Source organism: Octopus sinensis, linkage group LG17, assembly GCF_006345805.1.
Source record: "Octopus sinensis linkage group LG17, ASM634580v1, whole genome shotgun sequence".
In the NCBI taxonomy this organism is placed as follows: Eukaryota; Metazoa; Mollusca; class Cephalopoda; order Octopoda; family Octopodidae; genus Octopus; species Octopus sinensis.
The window spans coordinates 42687053-42712030 of NC_043013.1; the positions used below are offsets into that span (position 1 = coordinate 42687053).

Here is a 24978-nt window from a genome sequence, read left to right on the forward strand (position 1 = left end):
TTTGGAACACGGAAAGATAGAAAACAAGGTCGATTCCAACGAGACTTTTGACTCCATTTACAACATACAGAAAATAAGAGAGGGATATCCTACTTGTCTCAAAGCCCACAAGGTTGATAAGCCCGAAATTATTAAATTAAATGGTCAGTTGGGCATCCAGGTGTGTATATGTGCATAACTGAAAAATATTCATTGTATGTGACTCATGTTTAATGTTTATCTCTCACATACACACACATATACATACATACATATCTATATATCCATGCGTATTTATCAATCAGGTATCGCTATATATGAAGTTCAACACAGCACTTCACTGTTATTTCAATTTATCCTAGAATGATGAAACAAACAATAATAATTTCTAAGTAGAAGGAAACCGCTTTTTTTCCCTTTTTTTTTTTTTCAGAGGGATGAAACAGAAGACCAGAGAATACAGAATGAATGTAAAAATGAATAATAATTAAGGCAACTGGTGCTGCCGTTTTTTTTGTTTTTTTTCTACTTACGACATGTTCGCGAATGGCATTGTGAAAAACTTGCTCTCTGATATCCAATTCATTGTCGTCTCCAATCATTTTGGAAGGACGACATTGGTATACCCCTCCAACTGCATGGTTACATCGATTTGTAGAGTTGTTATTATTACCAAGTAACTGTTCCTCTTCAAAAACATGAACCACCACCACCACCAATAAGACTTGGCACTTAACAACTGCCCGGTCTCCTTGTTGCTGCTACTATTGTCGCTTGTAAATGTTCTTCTGTTGCTGGTGAAATGTTTTTAACACGTCCGTTAAAACCCCCCCACTTGTTTCAAGCCAGCGAGGGAGCCGCTTACATGGTCGCACAAACCTCCTTCCAGTGGCACACTGCTTGTTCGTTCAGGTCAACTGACCTGCCTGGGTCTCAATACCAACAATCCCCGTTTATCTTTGTGTGTATGTGTGTGTGTGTGTGTGTATAAGACTATTGATACAATAAAAGAAAGACAGGCAAACAGATGAGGGACAGGCAGATAGGAGCCTATAATAAAAGAGATAAGAGACGGGTTGGGGTCTATTACTAGTTCTTGTTTTGTATTGCTATTCGTTGAGGAAGCAACGACCAGGACAACCGACAACTTAAACATACATACCAACGGTTATCCTCATACAACGCTTCACTCACATGCACAATATATATTTCTTAGTTACGTGTATGTAAGTCGTTAAATACGTGTTCATGTGTCCCTGTCTAAAAGCCGTAACTTTTACTTCCACTTTACAAACTGTCCATTTTCGAAGTCTATATAATTTCTGTATTTACACCTATAAACATGCAAATATACACACAAACAATAGGAATGTTGTTCTGCGTATACACGCGCGTGTACGTGTAATATTTCGTCGTTTATATATATATAATGTCGTGCGTATAATTTCGATAGAAGGGGAGAGTGATATTGATAATTAATAATAATGTGTTCCCCCCTTTTCAAGCGTGCATCATGTCGTGAGCTTGTAAACAAGTAAATCCGTTGTATAAAAAACTCCGGGGGGTTTTAAGTATCCCACTGCCCCTGACTCCGTCGCGAGTTTAGGTGCTTGTAGTGGTGGTCGTGGTGGTATTGGTGCGGCGGTTGTGTTGGAGACATTAGTTTGTTAAGGGACACCAGCACGGTCCGATCATCCTCCTCCGCTTCGCCCTGTTGTTTCAAAGCAAGGCAGCGGCGCTCTTGCTCTGCTGTGAGAAATGAAGAGGAGGTAAGGGTGGGAGTTATAGGAAGTGGAAACGGAGAGAGAGAGGAAGACAAATTGAGACGAAGGAAGAGAAAAGAGAGAGAGGAAGACAAATTAAGACGAAGGAAGAGAAAAGAGAGAGAGAGAGGAAGACAAATTGAGACGAAGGAAGAGAAGAGAGAGAGAGAGAAAGATAAGACAGAGGGGGAAAGCATGAGAAGGGGAGGAGACAGAGGATACAGATAAAACAGAGAGAAAAAAAGAGAAAAGGTGGAGGAATATATAGAGGGAAAGGTAGAGAATGAAAGAACGAGTAGTGGCAAGGATAGAGAAGAAGAGGGGAAGGGAGAAAGAAAGAGGGTTAGAGTAGGAGAGAGAGAAAGAGTGAGTTTTATGTTGATCGGTCTTGTACGTGCGACGGTGAGAAAGATTAAGGGACGACAGTGTGAAGTTGCAGAAATGAATTGAATGCTTGCAAATACGTTCATACGCAAAACGTCGTTTACATCGACATCGTCATTACAATCAGTAACAGGGTAAAGAACAGAGTGATGACGTGGGGGAATAAAACAACTTGAGAATGGTGGGCAGGGGGGAGGAAAATGCGTCTTACTTCCACCCTTCCCGCCCAAGTTAACAAAAGTAGAAGGAATAGAGAGAAAAAAAAGGATAAAGAAAGGGACAGGGAAAAGAAAACGAGAGGGAATGAAAGAGAAAGGAAATGTTACGAGAGGGGAGAGAATAAAGATTATTAGGAGGAAAGGAAACTGGAAAGGTTTAGGAAGACGCAAATACAGCGAATAAATAAATAAATATACGTTGGAAAAAAGGGGTTAAAATAAATCCCTTTCATAAAGGGTTTGTTTTAATCATGTGAGATAATCACGTGATAACTCTAATGAATCCCAACTTACACATCCCCCCACCACTGTCTACCCCGTAACAAGGGGGGGGGGAAACGGTGTCTTTCTAATTTCTGTTCCTTCCGTTATGTTCTTTCCCACCGTCTGTCGAGTTTGGTTTCCTCCGCGATACGTCTTATCTTCTAACGCTCTCAATTTCTTAACTCTTCCCAGTTTCTCTAATATTTTCGATTTCCAACTAAATAACTGTCGGTACCTCAGTACCCTTTTCTCTGTCGGCCCTTTTACGATCACTTTTTGTCTTTCTCCATTAATTAGTATTCAAAATAACATTTAATTTCCAAATACTATTGTGAGTATAAAAAGTTGTTATCCCTTTAGAAAATGGCTTGATTTATTTCCCATACACCTTACGTTTTACAAATTAACTTTCATTGTTTTACCCCTTTTTCGCATTTTTTTGCATTGGTATTTTTATTTACTTATAAATTTATTTTTCATTTTTATTTTGCTTGATATCCTCACTGCTTGGATTAATGGAAATAGTAAATAAATATTTTCTATTTCTGAATCTCAATGAACGACACATGATGACCCAAGTTTTTAACACTTAGCATGATTTAGTTTTTGACACTGAATCTTATGATTGATTAAGAACAATTGTTTTCTTTTTCTTTTTTTTTTTTTTTTAGGAAATTGGAGCCCTTTTTTAAAAAACAAAATTCGTGATTTTCTTTTTCCATTTCTCGATTTCTAAATGTTTGACAAGAGAAAAGAACCGTTCGGAGTTAAACTTGGCACCCATCACTTTAGATATGATGTAAACAAGAAAATAGATTTGATGTAAAATATAAAATATATAAGTATATATCAGTTAATATCTTGCTCGGGTCGCATTTGGTTTCTATTATTTCGAAGTCGATCAAGTAAGCACTAGACTGTGGTGGAGACGAAAAAATCGACTCAGCAAACCCCTGAGGGTGGTACCCCGACATAGTCACAGTTCAATGACAGCAACCATTAAATGAAACATTTATAAATAATCGTAAAATGCAGTGACATGTCTTTAAATAATAAGATTGGGAGAAAGCTATAACTGTTGTTGGATTTTGAATAGCATTCCAATGGGGGTAATTTGATAATATAAATATTTTACATATTTTTGTTTGGCGTCAATTTTTCTGATGTTTTTGTTCCATGTTTATCGTGTAAGGTAAGGTCGCACCTCCTTCTGTGCTAACTTGATGTTAAACTATTTGTTGGTCACAAAAGTCATCTACAAATAGTTGACTAAACTGGTTAAAATATACTTTGTACGCTTGTATATCTACTGTATGTATATATATATATATATATATATATATTACGGCTTGTTGAAGCATGACGCTAACCAATCCTTCGGTCCTAAATACCGACGTATTTATATATCAAATAAATCAAATATAACCAAGTATTCAGCCGTGTGACACCTCTGTGTAAGTTATATGTGAACCGAAAACGACTGTGTGAGATACTAGCTAAATGTAGCGATTTATGTATACAAAATATTTAAGGCTTATCACATCTATAGTGTCAACGAGGGAGTCTCTGCCAGAGCCTCCTTTAGACATGGACAGTTGCCCGGAGACCCATTTCTAATCTATGTATGTTGTGGCTTACCGTCAGTAGATAATAAATACTATAGGGTCTAATGTACTGATTTGTCTAGGGGCCTGTATTGATACTAAGGTGGTCCTGGTCTCTGTGTGTTCATCAGTTCTACCTGTTAGAAATAGCAACCAAATTTTCCTAATATTATACACTGCCTTAGAAAAAAGAGGACACATTGGATAATGTAGTCTTGAGTGGAATTCTTTTAATCATAAATTTGGTCAATCAGGGTTTACTTAGGGCTAAACAAGACAGCACCATGTAGTGCTTCGTATTTGACGAGTGACGAAACCATTTCTGAAGAAATGGTGCTTATCTACAAGCACTTATTTACAGTGCCTGAGAAATTTGAACTCAGCCCTCTGTGGCACCAACTTCTGTAACTTCAAGTACGACGAGCATGCGCAGCAACCTCTAGATTAGTTGTCCTCAACCAGGGTCCATATCAGATTGGGGTGAGGTCAATGCAACAAAATAGTAAATCCACTGTAGTATTTTAAGGACCCCTGAAAAAAATTTGCTTTAGATATATGTGTTGGTATGTATGTATTGCAAAAAACAGCTAGGTTTCTTTCTCTAACATTTTAAATAGTTCAACCTACATGAGTGAATGTATGAAAAACAAAATAGGAATTTTGAAAGTTTCTGCAAAACTAGTTTTTAAACATCAAATGGCAATGGGGACCCACCAGAATAAAATATTAATCAAATATTATAGGCGCAGGAGTGGCTGTGTGGTAAGTAGCTTCCTTACCAACCACATGGTTCTGGGTTCAGTCCCACTGTGTGGCACCTTGGGCAAGTGTCTTCTACTATAGCCTCGGGCTGACCAAAGCCTTGTGAGTGGATTTGGAAGACGGAAACTGAAAGAAGCCCGTCGTATATATGTGGGTGTGTGTGTGTATGTATATATATATATATATATATGTATGTGTTTGTCTCCCCAACATCGCTTGACAACTGATGCTGGTGTGTTTACGTCCCTGTAACTTAGCGGTTCGGCAAAAAAGACCGATAGAATAAGTACTAGGCTTCCAAAGAATAAGTCCTGGGGTCGATTTGCTCGACTAAAGGTGGTGCTCCAGCATGGCCACAGTCAAATGACTGAAACAAGTAAAAGAGTAAAGAGAGTACGTGATAGTCTATACTGGTGTGCTATGAGGAGAAATAAAGTTCAATGATTCAAGTAATGCTTTCATTACTATCATTTTTCATTGGATAAATAAATTACTTTATTCTAATCACATTAAAAATGAATGTCTCTTCAATCCAGAAAGCCACTTGAGAATCAGTATTTAACTAAATTTTCAAATGACATGAACTGGAGATAAATGTCAGCTTGAACTGGACACCATTCTTTCTCAGTGTAACATTACCTGACAATTTTAGTACTTATTCTCATCAGATTGCTGATGGAAAGCAAGTGCAAATATGTACATATTCTCAAAAGATCACATATTCTATACTATCCTTTCCATACAAATTTGAGACCTCATGAAATTTGCTTCCAACCACATGGTTCTGGATTCACTCCCACTGCATGGCAACTTAGTCAAGTGTCTTGTACTATAGCCTCAGGCTAACCAATGCCTTGTGAGTGGATTTGGAAACTGAAAGAAGCCTTCCGTGTGTATGTCTGTGTTTGTCCCCCACTAAGGTTGACTTTCTTTCATCATTGTGCGGTCAATAAAACTGTGAAAGGCACAATATTGCAGATTCTGCATTTAAGAATGTATTTAGTCTTGCTGAAAAATAACTTGACTAGCTTAAAATTCCCAAGTTAAAACAAGGGAGAAATACTTGCTCAACAAGTAAAGGATTCATGAAAAAAGTACCAGTACATGCTGCAAAGCGACTGGTATTAGGAATTATTTTCCCATTAGTGATTACAGAAAGGCAGCGAGCTGGCAGAAACGTTAGCATGCCGGGCGAAATGCTTAGCAGTATTTCGTCTGCTGTTACATTCTGAGTTCAAATTTCGCCGAGGTCGGCTTTGCCTTTCATCCTTTCGGGGTCGATAAATTAAGTACCAGTAACACACTGGGGTCGATGTAATCGACTTAATACCTATGTCTGTCCTTGTTTGTCCCCTCTGTGTTTAGCCCCTTGTGGGTAGTAAAGAAATAGGTATTAGGAAGGGCATCAAGCCATTGAAACCATGTATGTCAGAACAGACACAAAAGAATGCTACAGTCCTTTGGACCTGTTGGATCTTTTCTAGCCCTCAAACCCATGCCAGTAAAAAAAAATAAGAAATAGAGATATCACAAAAACTTAACTGCACCCCATCCATCTTCTTATATTAAGGCTGCTATGTTGCTTGCAAGACTACAAAATCCCAGGTGGTGTCGGAGGAACAGCTTTATGCTAGGAGACGAGTGGTTAAAGCAGTGGTTTTCAACCAGGGTTCCGCCAGTACAGTCCAGGGGTTCCGCAAGAAGTTACAAAAATGCTAAAATCGACAGTAATTTTTAATTCTCCTGTGCAGATATGTGTGCATAAGACAATTAAATTATTGCACAGGGGTTCCTCGAGCCAGTGTAATGTTTCCTTGGGGTTCTGCTCCAGCAAAAAGGTTGAGAAGCATTGGGTTAAAGTATGAGATACATGGAAGGAAAGCCGGTTCTTATTGTAGAGTTACACGGCTACTCACATTTAGAAGTCTTCAATAAACCTTGATAAAACCAACTTCTTCTCTCTGTATCTAACCTAATCCTTTTCATCAATGCTACAAGGCTTTATACTTTGCACTTAATGTAACAAAACCTTGTACAAATGAGAGACCCATTAAACAAAGCATTAAACATCAGGAACTTTCCTCCCACATACTCAGAGATTTAATGCCTAATTTTTAAAAATCATTATTTGATAGCTTTGATTATTCTTTGTCAATATGAATCCTATCAATAATCAGCCCTATTGATCTGAAGAGAGTGGGTGGGGCAAATAAGAAATCTGTGAAGATCAGTTGAGTTTTCAGCAATGTCTGTTTGTCAGCTGTTCATATCAGCTTAAAGCTATTGTTCTTATTTTGGGCAGAGATTAGTCTGTAGTCACAGCTGTGTGTGTCTGCGTGGGTGTATGTATATTTTTGTGTTCTTTTCTTTTACTTGTTTCAGTCATTTGATTGCGGCCATGCTGGGGCACCGCCTTGAATTTTTAGTCAAATGAATCAACCTTAGTACTTAGATTTTTTTTTTTTAAGCTTAGTACTTATTCTATCGGTCTCTTTTGCCAAACTGCTAAGTTACAGGGACATGAATACACAAGCGGGGGGGGGGGGGAACAAACACAGAGACATACATACACACACACACACATATATGACAAGCTTCCACACAGTTTCTGGTTACCAAATTCACTCACAAAGCATCAGTCAGCATGGGGCTGTTGTAGAAATTACTTGCCCAAAGCGCCACACTGTGGGACTGAACACAAAACCATGTGCTTGCAAAGCAGGTTTCTTAACCATACAGCCATGTCTGCACCTATATCATCATTAACATCATATGTCTGTTTTCCATGCTGGCATGGGTTGCACAGTTTGGCTGGAGCTGACTAGCTGAAGGGCTGTTCGGGTTCCCTGTCAGTTTTTGCATGGTTTCTACAGCTGGATGCTCTTCCGAATGCCAACCACTTTACAGAGGGTAATGGATGCTTTTACACAGCACCAGCACTACAAGCCCACAAAATTAGTGATGCTCAGCTGGAGAGGGTTGCAGCAGGTGAGCCTGTATGCAAGGGCAACCATGCTTTTACTTAGCTTAACATGTCTTTTCAAGCGCAGCAAACCTCCAGGAGTCTCCGTCCTCTGTCATCCCCATGATGTTTGTCTATCTTCTAAATAAACAATGTGTACAACAGCTTGGCAGTGCAACATGCAAAGATCAGTAGAATGAAGTACCTCACTTGAAAGCAAGTGAGGTTTGACATCAGGTGGGGCATCTGGCTATAGAATACTGCTTCAAGGAATCTCACCTAACCCATACCATCATGGAAAAGGTGAATATAATAATAATAATACTGGTTTCAAATTTTACCACAAAGCCAGCAGGTTTAGGGGAGGGGCTGAGTTGATTAAATTGACCCCAGTGTTTAACTGGTACATATTTTATCAACTCTGAAAGGATGAAGGGCACAGTCAACCCCAGCAGAATTTGAACTCAGAACGTGAGGACAGACGAAATGTTGCCAAGCATTTTGCCCGGCCTGCTAGCGATTCTACCGGCTCGTCACCTTAATGATGAGGGTGGTGGTGGTGACATTGGTGATAATGATGATGGTGGTGTTAGTGGTGATGAGGGTGATGATGATGATGATTTCCTATTAACACTTTTACTGCAGAAATTCAGATATATCCACTCAAAATTTTATTTCCTTAATTGTAGAAAGCTGTTTTATATACCAATCTGTCTTTTGTTGAGGAATGTCATGTTTCAAAATATCTTATTAGGAAATATGTCAAATTTATTATGAGGCAATGTGACTTTCAGAAAATACCAATTCTATGTTTTAGTGGATAATTAACTTCATTATGGGAAAAACCCATAAAATTAAATTACACAGTTAAAGGGTTAAAACTCACAGTTAATCTTTTAAAAGACGAAATAACGACAATTATTATTTTTCCGTTAATAAGGTGACTGCTGGCAGAATTGTTAGCATGCCAGATGAAATGCTTAGCAGCATTTTGTCTGCCTTTACGTTCTGAGTTCAAATTCCACTGAGGTCAACTTTGTGTTTTATCCTTTTGGGGTTGATAAAATAAATACCAGTCGAGCACTGGGAGTCAACGAAATCCACTTACCTATCCCTCAAAATTGCTGGCCTTGTGTCTAAATTTGAAACCAACATTTTTCCATTAGTAAGGCTGCAAGCTGGCAGAATCATCAGCACACAACATGAAATGCTTAGCGGCATTTTGTCTGCCTTTACGTTCTGAGTTCAAATTCCGTTGAGGTCAACTTTGTGTTTTATCCCTTTGGGGTCAAAGTAATAAGTACCACTCAAGCACTGGGGCCAATGTTATCAACAAGCTCCTTCTCCAAAATTTCAGGCTCATGGTGGTATTGATTATTTTCCCATTAGTGATTACAATAAATCTTTATTGAAATTGTTTTTATATTTAAGAATTATGTATGTAAATAAAATTCTTATTTCAGAATTAATTTTGTATATTTAAATGAAGTGTGCATGCTGACAGAAATGACATTTGAAACTGAATCAAGAATTAGTCACCTAGTACTTTAATTTCCTGTGAAATGTCATTTTTGCCTGCTGTCACAATTTACATTCAAAGCTTATATATATATATATATATATATATCTTATATACCAATGTCATCAAAAATGATAGCCAATATTGAATTTATTCAAAGGAAATTTAATATTAAATTCTCTTCTAAGGTACCAAGCTAGCAGGACTGTTAGTGTGCCAGGCCAAATGCTCAGCAGGATTTTGTCTGTCTTTACATTCTGAGATCTAATTCCACAGAGGTCAGCTTTGCTTTTTATCCTTGCGGGATCAATAAAATAAATAGCAGTTGAGCACTGGAGGTGATGTAATTGACTTTACCCCTCCTCTGAAATTGTGCCAAAATTTCAAACCAATATTAAATTTTCTTACTTTTTAAAAATATTATCTTCTATAGTGCGTAATATATGTTATATATAATGGAATGACAAGGGAACAGGAATTACGTTATCAGCTTCATTAACTTACTGTTGTTTCTGCTACAAAAAGCTGTGCATCACCTTATAGCTTCTTCAGAGCATTTTAAATGCTCCAAGGAAGATATAAAGTTATGTAGATGGGTGTATGTATGTGTGTGTGTATATATATATATATATATATAATCATCATCATCGTTTAACATCTGCTTTCCATGCTGGCATGGGTTGGACGATTTGACTGAGGACTGGCAAACCAGATGGCTGCACCAGGCTCCAATCTGATCTGGCAGAGTTTCTACAGCTAGATGCCTTCCCTAATGCCAACCACACCGAGAGTGTAGTGGGTGCTTTTACATGCCACCGGCACGAGGCCCAGTCAGGCAGTACTGGCAATGGCCATGCTCAAATGGTGTTTGTACATACCCCCTGCACAGGAGCCAGTCCAGCGGCACTGGCAACGACCTCACTCGAATAATCTTTTCACGTGCCACTGGCACAAGTGCCTCAAAGTGTCTATCCAAAATTGACTCACTGGTCTAAAGTGCTCTATGGTGGGACTGAACACAAAATCACATGGTAGCAAAGCAAGCTTCTTAACCACGTGGCTTAACCGCCTTAGTTGATTGCAAAAGACTTAATCTCTCATCTATTTTAACATCATTACCTGGGGCCCTCAGGTAGCTCAAACAATAGTTAAAGGCACCTCTTTCAAGTATTTAGAAGCCTTGAAAAGAAACTGAGGCATTGTCCTTCTTCCTCTAACTAAGCCATGAAAAAAAAGACATTTATTTACTATGAGAATTGATATATAATATTTTGTTGATTTTGCTCCTTATCTAAAATCATGCAGTTGGCTTTCTATCAATTGTAATATTTATTTTAAGGTGACTGTTGTTTTCTTGCTGTTTATCATTGATTTTGTTTTCTTTACATTCATTGCCATTCCATAGGTCATTTCTTTGTCATTTGTTGTAATTACACGTGGTTGTTTTTGCTGAATGTTAAGGCAGTCTCTTCTGTATTTCTAAGCCATTGTTGATATTCGTACCTCATATTGACGCCCCTGGTATGTCCTTGAAAACCTTTCTGTGTATAAATTAAATAAACTAGAGGAGAGTACATCAGCTCTATCTCTTTTACTTGTTTCAATCAGTTGACTGTGGCCATGCTGGAGCACTGCCTTTAGTCGAGCAAATCGATCCCAGGACTTATTCTTTGGAAGCCTAGTACTTATTCTATCGGTCTCTTTTGTCAAACTGCTAAGTTACGGGGGGCCTAAACACACCAGCACACTCGAACAATAGAAGCCTTGAAAAGAAACTGAGACATTGTGGACCAGGATATACAGAAAGATGCAATGGTTACAGTAAAAGCATATCTGATAACAGGTTTGCCCCGACAGAGCTTGGGGTTGATTTGTTTTCTGTAAACTGTTGAAAGCGATGCCCAGGCCTGGCCGCAACTGACTGAAACAAGTAAAAACAAAACAAACAAATAGACTTTTTTTAGTAAACACATAGACTATGTTTACTTTTATACCTGCGGTATAGTTTGAACTCACAATATTCCCAACTACATAAATCCATCAGCCTTTGTACTTTAACGAGTTTTCTCACTATTGTATCATTTAAATTCCCAGTTTTAATGACTCACTTAAAAACTTGCTTCACAACTTTACAAAGTCGTTAAGTGGAAGTCGTTGTTTGTTTATTTTTAATTGCTGTTATATCTTTTCTATAAAATAATACGTCGTTTCTCACGTTCATAATAACAGTGTTTTGGCAACTACATTTTCGGCTTCTTTTTTTTTCTTTTTTTTTTTTTTTTTTTTTTTGTGAATTCTCATTTCATTGAATTTCTGTTTTATTGACCACTCATTTTATTGGATTTTCAGTTTTGTTTTGCTCTGAAACTGAAAATCTGGAAACAAAAGCATCTATAGTAATAAAAACAACAACAAAAATAACCATAATATTGATTCCAACTTTTGGAACAACGCCGACAATTTGTGGGGAGGGAAAAAGTCGATTACATCGACCCCAGTGCTCAAGACATATTTATTTTAGCTCTCTGGCTTACCAGTTCCAGCCAAACTGTCTAACCCATGCCAGCATGGAGAGCAGATGCTAAATGGTGATGATGACCCTGAAAGGTGACAAACAAAGTCAACCTTGGCACAATTCGAACTCAAACTTTCTGAAGAAGAGCTTTGCTCGAAACATAAAACACCCTTTCTTTCTTTCCCTGAACGTCTTTTAACCCTTTCGTTACCAACCCGGCTGAAACTGCCTCTGGCTCTGTAGTACAAATGTCTTGTTTTCATAAGCTTTGAATTAAAATCTTCCACCAAACCTTGGTCACAGTTTACGTTCCTAACACTAGCTGAATGATAACTAAGTTATTTTACTAAATTCTTTGTTACATCTAAAGTTATTGAAAGAAAAACAGTGCATCTCGAAATAAATACGGTAATGAAAGGGTTAATACTTTGCATATACCACATCAAGTTGAACAAAATGCCTCTAAGCATTTTACCCGTCTGAAAAATAATCATGATATTGGCTTCAAAGCAAGTTTGGCAGGGTAATGGGGCTAAGTTGATTAAATCAACCTCAGTGTTCAACTGGTAAATGCTTTATCAACCCTGAAAGGATGAAGGGCAAAATTTGAACTCAGAACATAAAGACAGACGAAATACTGCTTAACATTTCGCCCAGCATGTTGAAAATTCTGCCAGCTCACCTCCTTAAACAACCATAACATGAATAATTGTTTGTTTGTTGTTGTTTGTTTTTTAAGTGGCAAACAAGTGGAATTGCTGTTGCATGAGACGAAATGCTTAGTGGCATTTTTTTTCTAGCTCTTCACATCCTAAGTTCAAATGCTGCTGAAGCTGACTTTTCTCTTCAGCCTTTCAAGGTCTTCAAAATAAGTACCAGTTGAGCACAGTGACCAATGTCATTAACTTCTCTGTCCCTACTCAGAATTACTGGCCCTTTGGTACAAGGCCAGCAACTTTTAGGGGTGGTGTGAGGGGTTTAGTCGATTACATCAATCCCAGTACTTGACTAGTTACTGTATTTTATTGACGATCCAAAAGGATGAAAGACAAAGGTGGTGTGTAGGTTTGGTGAAGGCATATAGCTCAGTGGTTAGAGCATCAGGCTCTCAATCATGAGATATTAAGTTCAATTCCTGGACCAGGCTGCATGTTATGCTCTTGAGCAAGACACCTTCTTTCATGTTGCTCCTTTTCACTCAGCTGTAGAAATGATTTGTGACATCACTGGTGCCAAGCTGTATCAGCCCTTGCCTTTCCATTGGATAACATCAGTGGTGTGGAGAAGAGAGGCTGGTATGCATGGGTGACTACTGGTCTTCCATAAACAACTTTGCCTGGACTTGTAGTTCAGAGGGGAACTTTCTAGGTGCAATCTCATAGTTATTCATGACCGAAGGGAGACTTTACCCTTTTTTTTTTGTGTAGGTTTGCATCCCAGCACAGTGATTGTGGATGTGGATAGTAAAATATTGCAATGTTCTTATTCTTTTACTGTTTTCTGATAATGGATTGTGGCCATGCTGAGCTATTTTTTTCTAAGGTGTAATCAGTTATATTAACCCCACTCAATTTTTTCAAGTGATCTTAGAATAAGGGGTAAAGACCCCTTTCGGTAATGAATGACAATGAGATTGCACCTAGAAAGTTGTGCCCCTCCAAGGCACAAGTATGGACAAGGTTGTTTATGGACGACCAGCGATCACCCAATCATACCAGCCTCTCCTCTCCATCCCACCGATGTTATCCAAGGGAAAGGCAAAGGCTGATACAGCTTGGCACCAGTGACATTGCAACTCATTTCTACAGTTAAGTGAACTGGAGCAATGTGAAATAAAGTGTCTTGCTCAAGAACACAACACACAGCCTGGTCTGGGAATTGAACTCACTACCTCATGATTATGAACTTGACACTCTGACCACTGAGCCATGTGATAACAATAAAGGGGACATATGGAGGATTTGAAATTGGAACATAATGGAGTCTAACCAAATACCAGAGGTTTGATTATTTATCATCATCATTTTTCCATGCTGGCATGGGTTGGATGTAACCACTTGATGTAGTATTGCTTCTACCAAATGCCCTTCTTGTTATCAACCCTTGTTTTCAAGTAAGGCATTTTATTGAATTGTTGAGCTGCAGGACATAAACAAACATTATTGCTCCCTAAGCAGTATCAATGCAAAGACTTATGGAGACAATAACACACACACACATGATGGGTTTCTGTATAGTTTCCATTCACTTAATTTCACTCATAAGGTCTTGGTTAACTCAAGGCTATAATAGACAACATTTGTCCAAGGTGCCACACATTCTTTTCTACTTTAGGCACAATTTTGGAGAGGGGGCCAGTCAATTAGCTCAACCCCAGTACGCAACTGGTACTTAATTTATCAACCTTGAAAGGATGAAAGGCAAAGTCAACCTCAGTGGAATTTGAACTCAGAACGTAAAGACGACGAAATGCCTATTTCTTTATTACCCACAAGGGGCTAAACACAGAGGAGACGATCAAGGACAGACAAACGGATTAAGTCGATTATATCGACCCCAGTGCATAACTGGTACTTATTTAATTGACCCCAAAAGGATGAAAGGCAAAGTCGACCTTGGCAGAATTTGAAATCAGAACGTAGCAGCAGACGAAATACCGCTAAGCATTTCGCCTGGTGTGCTAACGTTTCTGCCAGCTCGCTGCCTTCAAGGTGCCACACATTGAGATTGAACCTGAAACTACATGGCTGTGAAACAAACTTCTTAACCCCATGGCCATAGCTGACTAAAACTGCTTTAAAATACATCCTACTGACTTAAAAAAAAAAAAACAGGGAAGATACATTGAAAATCAACCTACGAAAAAATAGCAGCCAAATCTATTTCAAACCACACTTTAATGTCATTAGAGTAACATGAGTATACTAGATATTATATTTGGAAAATAAAAAGTCAGGATGGTCATGGAAATGTATGCCTAATGCTTTGGACATATTGCTTGCATAACCATGGTTAATTTGGGTTAATCAACTAAGGAAATTGATTGGATAGTAGAGAGAATGCAACTACATTGAAACATTGTACATCTGGAACAATAGACCTATGGGTCATACCTAACTGTTCAGCTGCCTATTTGCATGCCATAGTTCTTTGGGATTGAAACTGTCCTGGAGATGCACAACACCAACTTTCTTGCATGCCATTGACTTGTGGCCAATTATTTATTTGAGTTCTTCTCTTGCTTTTTTTATTTTATTTTATTATCTTATTTTATCCATTATATGCAACAGAAGCAGTATTAGATTAAAATAGCCATCTGTGCATCATACTAAATGCAAATACATTGTGAGAAGGCAAATGAAATGCAGTGTTCATTCAGAGGTAATATCTCTTATGGATGTACTGTGTTTAAAAACAGGAAGATATATCAGTAGTAGTAGCATTATATGCAACAGATGTGGTAGCATTCCTCACTACTGCTGCTGCACAATTTTTGTCAGCTCCTGCTAACTGGTGTGTTTTTGTTTTTAACCCTTTATCATTTAAATCAACCCTATCCAATCCAAATATTCTTCCTGTTTTATATCCAAGCTGGCCAGATCTGGCCTTTCGCACCTACCCTACTCTTTTACTTGTTTCAGTCATTTGACTGCAGCCATGCTGGAGCACTGCCTTTTAGTCAAGCAAATCGACCCCAGGACTTATTCTTTGTAAGCCTAGTACTTATTCTATCAGTCTCTTTTGCTGAACTGCTAAGTTACAGGGACGTAAACACAGACACACAAACATATACACACACACACACATACATATATATACATATATATGACGGGCTTCTTTCAGTTTCCATCTACCAAATCCACTCACAAGGCTTTGGTTGGCCTGAGGCTATAGTAGAAGATACTTGCCCAAGGTGCCATGCAGTGGGACTGAACCCGGAACCATATGGTTGGTAAGCAAGCTACTTACCATACAGCCACTCCTGCACCTATGATATTCCAAAAAGAAATAATCACACATGAAAATCTCAAAGCCATGAGATAATGCATGATTAATTCAAAACAATGTGAATAAATAAGCATTACACTTGACAGAGTAATCTGAATGCTAAAGGATTAAACATAGGCATAGGAGTGGCTGTGTGGTAAGTAGCTTGCTTACCAACCACATGGTTCCGGGCTCAGGCCGATCAATGCCTTGTGAGTGGATTTGGTAGACGGAAACTGAAATAAGCCTGTCATATATATATATGTGTGTGTGTGTATGTATATATTTGTGTGTCTGTGTTTGTCCCCTCTACCATCGCTTGACAACCGATGCTGGTGTGTTTACGTCCCCGTCACTAAGCGGTTCGGCAAGAGAGACCAATAGAATAAGTACTAGGCTTACAAAGAATAAGTCCTGGGGGTCGATTTGCTCAACTCAAGGCGTTGCTCGAGCATGGCCGCAGTCAAATGACTGAAACAAATAAAAGAATATTATGTTCATAAAAGATGTTACTCTCCAGATGGACACTACATTTAAATTGCCTTTTTTGTGATGTATTTACATTTAGTATGATACGCGAATGGCTAGTTCATTTCATAAATTTTTTTTTGCATTCCTATGTTATCTTGCTTGTTTGTCTTTTCCTTTGTTCCTTTCTTCAGGAATGTTCTTCTGTTACTTGCAGTGTCATGCCAGCCCCTCACACCAGTCACTTTCTGTTGCTATATGCCTCCCAGACAGGTCAGGCAGAGTCCATTTCCGAGTTAATCTACGACAATGCCGTGGCCAGTGGTCTCTCTGTAGAACGCCATTGCCTCAGTAGCACCGATGACAAAGTAACTGATGCCTTTGTCTTTTACCATAACTTCTCTCTCCACATTTTCCAAACTGCCTAAATTCTCAAATTGGTACTTCGAAATATGCACGGACATTCTTTGATTATCGCTATGTTTTTAATTAATTAATTACAAAATAATTATCTTCATTATAATTATAATCCCACTTAACTTCCTATCTGTTTTTAATACTCTTTATCATCAGATATATTTAATATTCCTTCAGTGTTATCCTTTTTAACTTACCCCTTTTTCTACTGTTCATTAACTTATTTACCTCAGTTCTTCCTTCACCATTGCTTTAATTAAACTCCTTCCCTCCATTACTGTCCTATTTAACTCCTGTCCTACTTTAAACTTGTGTTTTTGTCCTATTTAATTTTTGACCTACATTGCAGTTCACTTAATTTGCTCTGGTCCTACTTTTGGTTGTGTTTCATATATCAAACTTTTAACACTTTTTTTTGTTTTATTTAATCCTCTTTCCATCTCTTTTATCCAATTAAAACATTTGTCCTATTCTTTTTGATTGATTTAATTATTTCCTATTCAACTTTAATTTTATATAAACAATTTTATAGTCAATATATATTACATAATCAACACACCACATCTCCTTTATCCATTTTTTTCCCCTTGTTATATATTCCTGTTACACACATGTACATATACACACAGTTAAAAAACATGTACACATACTTAATATAATCTATATACATTTGAGGCTCAGTTCTCCCCCCCCCCTCTCTCTCTGCCTGTCACTATTATCTTTCCTGTTATTTCTGTTTGAATGCATTTTGACATACTAATGTGTGCCTATGTACAGTAATCCTACGCCATATCACGGTTTGTCATTTAAGCTTACGTTGATTCTTCCATGGTGTTGTTTTGCATTTATAATAAAATAAATATATACAAATTATAAAAATAATTTTAAAAATATACAGTACAGGGTGGGGTTTGAACATAACACCCGCAATAGCCAAGGGGCTACTGTGTGTGTACATGTATGTGTGTGTATATATATATATATATATATATATATATATTATATAAAAGGGCTTAGTAAAATAAATTACTTTGCCGCATACTGAACTCATTAGAAATAGCAGCTAAAAAATTTTTTAAAAACTATTTCTAATACTTAAAGAAAATCTCTCTCATATATAGTGTTTGCTTAATTCAACTCACACTATATATATAGCAAACACTATATATGAGAGAGATTTTCTTTAAGTATTAGAAATAGTTTTTAAAAAATTTTTTAGCTGCTATTTCTAATGAGTTCAGTATGCGGCAAAGTAATTTATTTTACTAAGCCCTTTTATATAATGTAATAATTTGAATTCGCCTTGAATGGTCCCTTTGCATACTGAACACTTGGTGAAATTGATTAATAATTAATTAATTTTGCCCTCAATTGTTGAAATTATATATATATATATATATATATTATAGGTTTAGTTCTTCAAACAGAATAAATAAAACTCAAAACATGAGTATATATATATTTTATATTTTTAGTCAGCATAAGTGACAATGTGACTCAAGGGCCAAGAGTTTTGTGCACGTCACACTTACAAAAACTAGTTTGAGTCACTTTGTAGTGTCTGCTGATTAGATAGACAGACAGACAGACAGGTGTGTCTGTGCACATACTGGTTGTGCGTGTGTTTACATGTACACATGGTTATTTATACAATTAGATTAAAAAAGATAGCTTCTACATGGTCAATGACCTGCTAGAAGAAAACAACCATATACCCTATAGTTTTTTTAATAAGATGATGAATATAGTCATAGATACAATTACTAAAAAAGTGGCAATATGGTCACTACTGAAAAACCTTTGGTCATAGGGTTGCTAAAATAAGTCTGACCTGCACCAAACAACAGCCAACTACACATATTCAGAGCGCAGAATAGCATGCTTGTATACATAGACAAAAATGCAGATGCCCATGATGATAGTTTAACAGACAACCAGCAGAACTCACAGAAGTTTGTATCTTGTGACCAGAACTGTGTGCAACCAAGTCCATCTAACTCTAAATAAGTATCCATTCCATCCATGCCCACCTGATCCTCTCATCTCCTTTTTCCATCACCCTTGCTTTCTCTCATCTTATATGTACACACATACACGCACGCACACACCTGCATGAAACACTTCAACCAGTCCTTTCTCCTCACAGTAGTAATCCACTGAAATTACCTCCCTATCCACAATTATCCTGCAAATATTGACCAAAAATAGATATTCAAGCTGAATATTAACCTCATCAATCAGATTTACTTTAAATCTGATGTGCACTACCCCTTCTTTTGACTGATTTACATCACTGCTTGACAACAGATGTTGGTTTGTTTACATCCCTGTGACTTAGCAGTTTGGCTAAAGAAGCTGATAGAATAAGTCAATAGAAATCAATCAAAAGACAGACTGAGCTGGCAGAAACGTTATCACACCGGGTGAAATGCTTAGCGGTATTTCGTCTGTCTTTACGTTCTGAGGTCAACTTTGCCTTTCATCCTTTCGGGGTCAATAAATTAAGTACCAGTTACACACTGGAGTCGATGTAATTGACTTGATCCCTTTCTCTGTCCTTGTTTGTCCCCTCTATGTTTAGCCCCTTGTGGGCAATAAAGAAATAAGAACTCAATCTCAGTACTTAAAATTTTGTTTGACTCAACCCTTCAAAGCAGTGTCCCAGCATGACTGAAGACTAATGACTGAAATGAGTATATGAAACAACATCAGATAAACCAACTATAAATCCTTTCAGTGTTCTCAACCGGGGTCTGTATGTCCCTTGTGAGGCCCATATAAGATTTTGTTATTAAAATTTATCCCCGATTAATTGGTTATATTTCTACAATACACAAAATAGTTTAACAATTTTTTTACATGATTCCTTAATAATATTTAATTATAAAAATACGAGTTGTCAAACATTTAAACCAAATTTTCTCAAAACAACTTGTCTGACAGTCCCATAGGCCTCCCCTTTGAGAAACACTGATTTAACCTAAATTTGAGACATCAGCAAAAGAAGAAATAAAGATAGACATTTCTTTTCTATTCGAAAGAAAAATGGTTTTATTTATCTTATCGATCGCATTCTCACCTGGAATCGATTTTTGTAATTTTTTTCAAAACTTATACACGCCCTGATACCGTTGGTATCTACATATCAAACTTGAATGCAATCGCATGGAGGATGCCCGAGATCCTAGAAGACACATACACAGACAGACAGAACAGATTTTATATAATAGATAATAGGATTCTAAAATACTGAATGCCAATGTCTCAAAGTAGATGGGACACATGAAGGTGGGAGAGCCAGGAAGACATGGGATGAAGTACTGAAAAAAGACCTCGGGATGCTGACCCTTCAGATGAGATGACAAAAGACTGAGATACCTGGTGCCTTGCTGTGCTCAAGAAGACCCATACTCTGCAGCAGAAGTGTTAAGACCGATCCTGCTGCTGATGTAAAGCTCTTGTGGGAGTGCCGTGTAAAAGCACCCATGTGGTACCACATAAGAGCAACCATGCAGTGTCACGTAAAAGTACCTGTGTGGTGTCTCATAAAAGCACTCAGTACACTCTGTAAAGTGGTTGGCATTGGGAAGGGCATCCAGCCATAGACACCAAGCCAAATCAGACTGGAACCTGGTGCAGCTCCCAGCTTGCCAGCATGGACAACAGACGTTAAATGATGATGCTGATGAATGGTTATGAGGGTCCAACCTGAATAAAATAGGAATCAAAGGTGTCCATCAGAAAAAAAATGGTTGAGAACCACTGCTCTACATAGTTGCTTGACATGCTAAAAATAGCAGCCAAATATCCCTCAAATCACATTCTGTTGTCTTAGACAAAAAAGGAGGAAGGATACATTGAACAAGTAAGTAGTCCTAGGTTAACATGAAAAATAAGTTGGTCATGGCTGAATACCTTTAATCATAGATCTGCTCAGTTGGGGCTGACTTGGGGTTAAATAACAAGTGCAACAACAAAAATCACCAGCAGCACAACCACTTAACTTTCTTATCACCATTCTATGTCTCCAGTTCAAGATCGAGGATGAAAGCAGTGTGGTTTTTGTCGTGTCCACCACAGGCGATGGAGATGTCCCTGACACAGCCGGGAGATTTCTGCGCAAACTGAAAAAAAAGTCCAAACAAGAAGAATACTTGAGACATCTGTCATACACAGTTCTTGGTGAGTACATCATTTGTTGGTACTCTGAGTATTGTTTTAAACCATTTCCCTCGACACTACTCCTTCTCCAACTCCACCCCACCCCCCCAATCAAGGGGGATTTTGTCTTGCAATTTACTTGGTGACCCCCTCTGGTGCTGGTGCCACATACAAAGCACCTGGGTAAATAAGTTGGCATTAGAAAGGGCATCCAGCTGTAGAAACCATGCCAAAGCAGGTAATAGAGCTCAGCACAGTCCTCTGGCTTGCCAGCCCCTCTCAAACCATCCAACCCATGCCAGCATGGAAAACGGGCATTAAACGATGAGGTGGAGGTAGATCTCATGTAGATAACTAGAACATCTGTCTTACCCAAAATCAATTTACTGTACTCTTTTCTCTCCCTTTCTCTTTTCCTTTACCCTTGCCTCTTACCCTTCTCTCCCTTCTCCTTACTTTACTCTCTCCTCCCTTTTACTCTGCTCTCATCTTCTCTTCCTTCCTCTTTCATTAGTCTCATTTCTTACCCACCACACTTCTGTTCTCTCCGTCTCTGTCTCTCTCTCTCCTGCTTTTTAAAGACTGTTAGAAGTTACATTATCTTCTCACTAAGCCAACAATTTTATTTACTATCCATCATCCCCCCTCACCTCCACCCACACACACATCATACTCCTTCAAATTTTAGAAATAACACACTCACACAAACTTCTCAAGGTCTTGAAGCTCACACAAAGTGTTACTTCACCCCCATCATCACACAATCTGCTCCCTGTACAGTCATGTCATGTTGAAATAACTTCCAATGTTGGCCAAATAAAAAACCATTACTTTGTCCTTGTTGCAGGTCTGGGAGACACCAATTACAATGCATTCTGCAATGGTGGCAAAACTATCAACAGAAAACTTGAGGAGTTAGGGGCTCACCTGTTTTATGAATGTGGTTGGGCTGATGATGCTGTTGGGTAAGTTCTATGGGTCCTGCTACTGGGTCATTAATGAAGATGACGATGATGATGGTGGTGGTGGTCGTTGTCGTCATTGATGTCATGAATGATGATGATGATGATGCTGTTAACCCCAGGTTCTTGCTTGAGCAGACCTATAACAAAAGACATTCTAGATGTGTCCATCCCTATCTTTTTAGGGGTTTGAAGGACTGCATTATCCAGTATATCTTATGAGAAAATGTTGTCTGAAGGAGATTTGGTTGCTATTTCTAGCAGGTCAAGTGTCCATGTTGAGGCTCGTTTATTTGCTCTTCTGCCACCGATATTAATTAGCAGTATAGATTGTTGTTATATAAATAACGGCAGATTATATTCTGATGTATTATTCTTTTCTACTCTAGGCACAAAGCCTGAAATTTTGGGGTAGGAGGCCAGTCGATTAGATCAACCCCAATACGCAACTGATACTTAATTTATCAACCCCAAAAGGATGAAAGGCAAAGTCGACCTCAGCGGAATTTGAACTCAGTGCTAAGCATTTCACCCAGCATGCTAACGTTTCTGCCAGCTCGCCGCTTTTGCTGAGGTAATATTAGCAATACACAAGGCAGCAAGCTGGCAGAATTGGTAACACACCAGGTATAATGCCTAGTAACATCTTGTCTGTCTTTAGCTTCTGAGTTCAAATTCTGCTGAGGTCGACTTTGCCTTTCGTCCTTTCTGGGATGATAAAATACATACCAGTTGAGCACTGGGGTCGTTATAATCCACTTACTCCGTCTCCCAAAATCGATGGCCTTGTGCCAAAATTTGAAATCATTACAGACACAATAGTATATTATTTGTAGCCATAATATTAGTAACAGAAACTCTGGTTACGTTAGGAAATCAATGATTATGTTAACGATATTCTATATATACTCATCTAGAAGCCAAGCCAGTCAATAAGTTGCATCCTCATTTTATAAATCTCGTGTTTGGTTCAATATTTGATTCACATAGAAATCACAGACTGTGTTCTTTTATATATTGCATGTATATGTTTGGATAAAAATTTCCATTGAAATTTTTAAAGTGTAAAGTTAAATATTTCCCCCATAATATATTTAATAAAAACTACACTGTAAGCATATCTTTTTTGTCTCTTAACAAATTAAACCCATTTTTAATTAACTCTAGATTCTCTAAATTTATTCATTTAACCAAATGCAGCAATGCAGTCTTTTAAAATTCATCGCATGCAATAATAGCAAAATAAATAACACGGTCACACACTCCAGCTTACAAGACAAAGACATGTACACACCATTTCCTTTGTCTTTTAAGTATTGTATACATTTGATGCAAGGAAAATAAGTACCGTAAATCCTCGAGTATAATCCGCATTTTCCCCAAAAAAATTTAAAGGTCAAAATCCCTAGTGCATATTATACACGAGGTTAAAAATGAAAAATATTTTCTAAGCAATGTCCGAGTCTCTATTTGCTGTCTGGCAATGTTTATTCAGACGCATTCTGTGATGTCGGACGCGAAAATACCTTAAGCTAAGCCTGAAAGCAATGAAGACATAAGAGAATCATCCATAACTTGCAATAAGCAATATTTATTAAACGTTATTACTGTTATTTCTTTATTTTCTGTAAACAAAATGCACAAAAAAGCTACACGTTTGTATTATGTTATATATACAATAATAATAAAGGACATTACTGTATACATTTTTACAAACCAAGGACGTTATATTGACCTCCTTGATTCAAGTTAGAGAAGTGGTGCGTATTATACACAAGGTTTAGGTTTTTCAGAGGTACAGCCCCCCCCCCCCTGCTTATTATACTCAAGGGTGGACTATACTCGTGGGTTTACGGTAGTTAAAAGCTTATCAAGGGGAGCAAACTACATGTCAACAATATATAAACATTTCATTTTTGTTTCTTTTTTTCTTTGTTGAAGTAATTCTATCGTGTAGGCGGGATGATTGATAAATTAATCTTTTATAATGGCGGTGCTCCAGCATGGCCACAGCTCGTGAGCTGAAACTAGATGAAAAGAAAATACAATTAATTTTTTTCTTTTCCTTTCTGTAAGAATATGTTGCTAAATTAAAATTTTGATATTAATTCACAGACGAAAGGAATTTAATAATTAAAAAAAAAAATCAATATTTATTAATCAAAACAGACTCCATTAGATTCAACAACTTTTTTTTCATCGCCTTCAAAGACTGTATTCCTTCTTTGAAGAATTATTGTCTTTCAAGCTATAAGTCGTTCAAATTTATTGAGTCAAAACCAATGAAGTGACTCTTACTTTTGAGGCAACACCTCTCCACATTCCCCAGTCAATCAAAAATGCAGCTCATTGGTGCTGGAGAAGTCCATATGCTTCTTTAACATGTTCTCATATGTTATCCTATAAACCCCATAGATGGTTTTATGATTACAATAAGCATAAATAATACTGCTGTGGTCTACTCTACATCCATATGGTACAATAATATCAATAACAATATTTAACTACAGTTCTATATTTAAGAGATGAGGAATTATGTACATTATTTACATTTGACGGATGTTTGTCCTCATCTTGTTTCTTGTTAACACAACGCTTCAGCTGATATTCCCTCCATCCTTCATCAGGTGTCTTAAGGAAATTTTGAACCTGGGTTCTCATTCCTAAGGTATTTTTCAATGTTGTTGTTGTTGTAATGGTAGTTGTGATACCAGTGCTGGTGGAATGTAAAAGAACCATCCGAACATGGCCATTGCCAGCGCTGCCTCGACTGGCCTCCATGCCGGTGGCACGTAAAAAGCACCAACCGATTGTGGCCGTTGCCTGACTCGCCTGGCACGTAAAAAGCACCCACTACACTCACAGAGTGGTTGGCGTTAGGAAGAGCATCCAGCTGTAGAAACACTGCCAGATCAGACTGGGCCTGGTGCAGCCTCCTGGCTTCCCAGACCCCAGTCAAACCGTCCAACCCATGCTAGCATTGAAAGCGGACGTTAAACAATGATGATGATGA

General features: G+C 37.9%; 2 protein-coding genes across 4 annotated transcripts in view; one reads left to right on the top strand and one right to left on the bottom strand.

Moving 5' to 3' along the window:
* Window positions 1–1751, bottom strand: part of LOC115220790 (limb region 1 protein homolog) — an 88436-nt gene extending 86685 nt beyond the window's left edge. The window contains exon 1 of one of the 2 annotated variants that reach the window (XM_036510512.1): window positions 513–1751. In XM_036510512.1, the coding sequence (XP_036366405.1) occupies window positions 513–581 (69 nt within the window). In that variant the 5' untranslated portion in view covers window positions 582–1751. The remainder of the gene's footprint in view (window positions 1–512) is intronic. The other variant, XM_029790935.2, reaches the window with a different exon arrangement.
* A 613-nt stretch (window positions 1752–2364) lies between these two features.
* The window catches only part of LOC115221088 (methionine synthase reductase), a 35020-nt gene continuing 12406 nt past the window's right edge, over window positions 2365–24978 (top strand). Inside the window, exons 1-4 of one of the 2 annotated variants that reach the window (XM_029791304.2) lie at window positions 2365–2939; window positions 16643–16793; window positions 20874–21024; window positions 21851–21968. In XM_029791304.2, the coding sequence (XP_029647164.1) occupies window positions 16647–16793; window positions 20874–21024; window positions 21851–21968 (416 nt within the window). In that variant the 5' untranslated portion in view covers window positions 2365–2939; window positions 16643–16646. Of the gene's footprint in view, window positions 2940–16642; window positions 16794–20873; window positions 21025–21850; window positions 21969–24978 lie in introns of those variants that run through there. The other variant, XM_036510511.1, reaches the window with a different exon arrangement.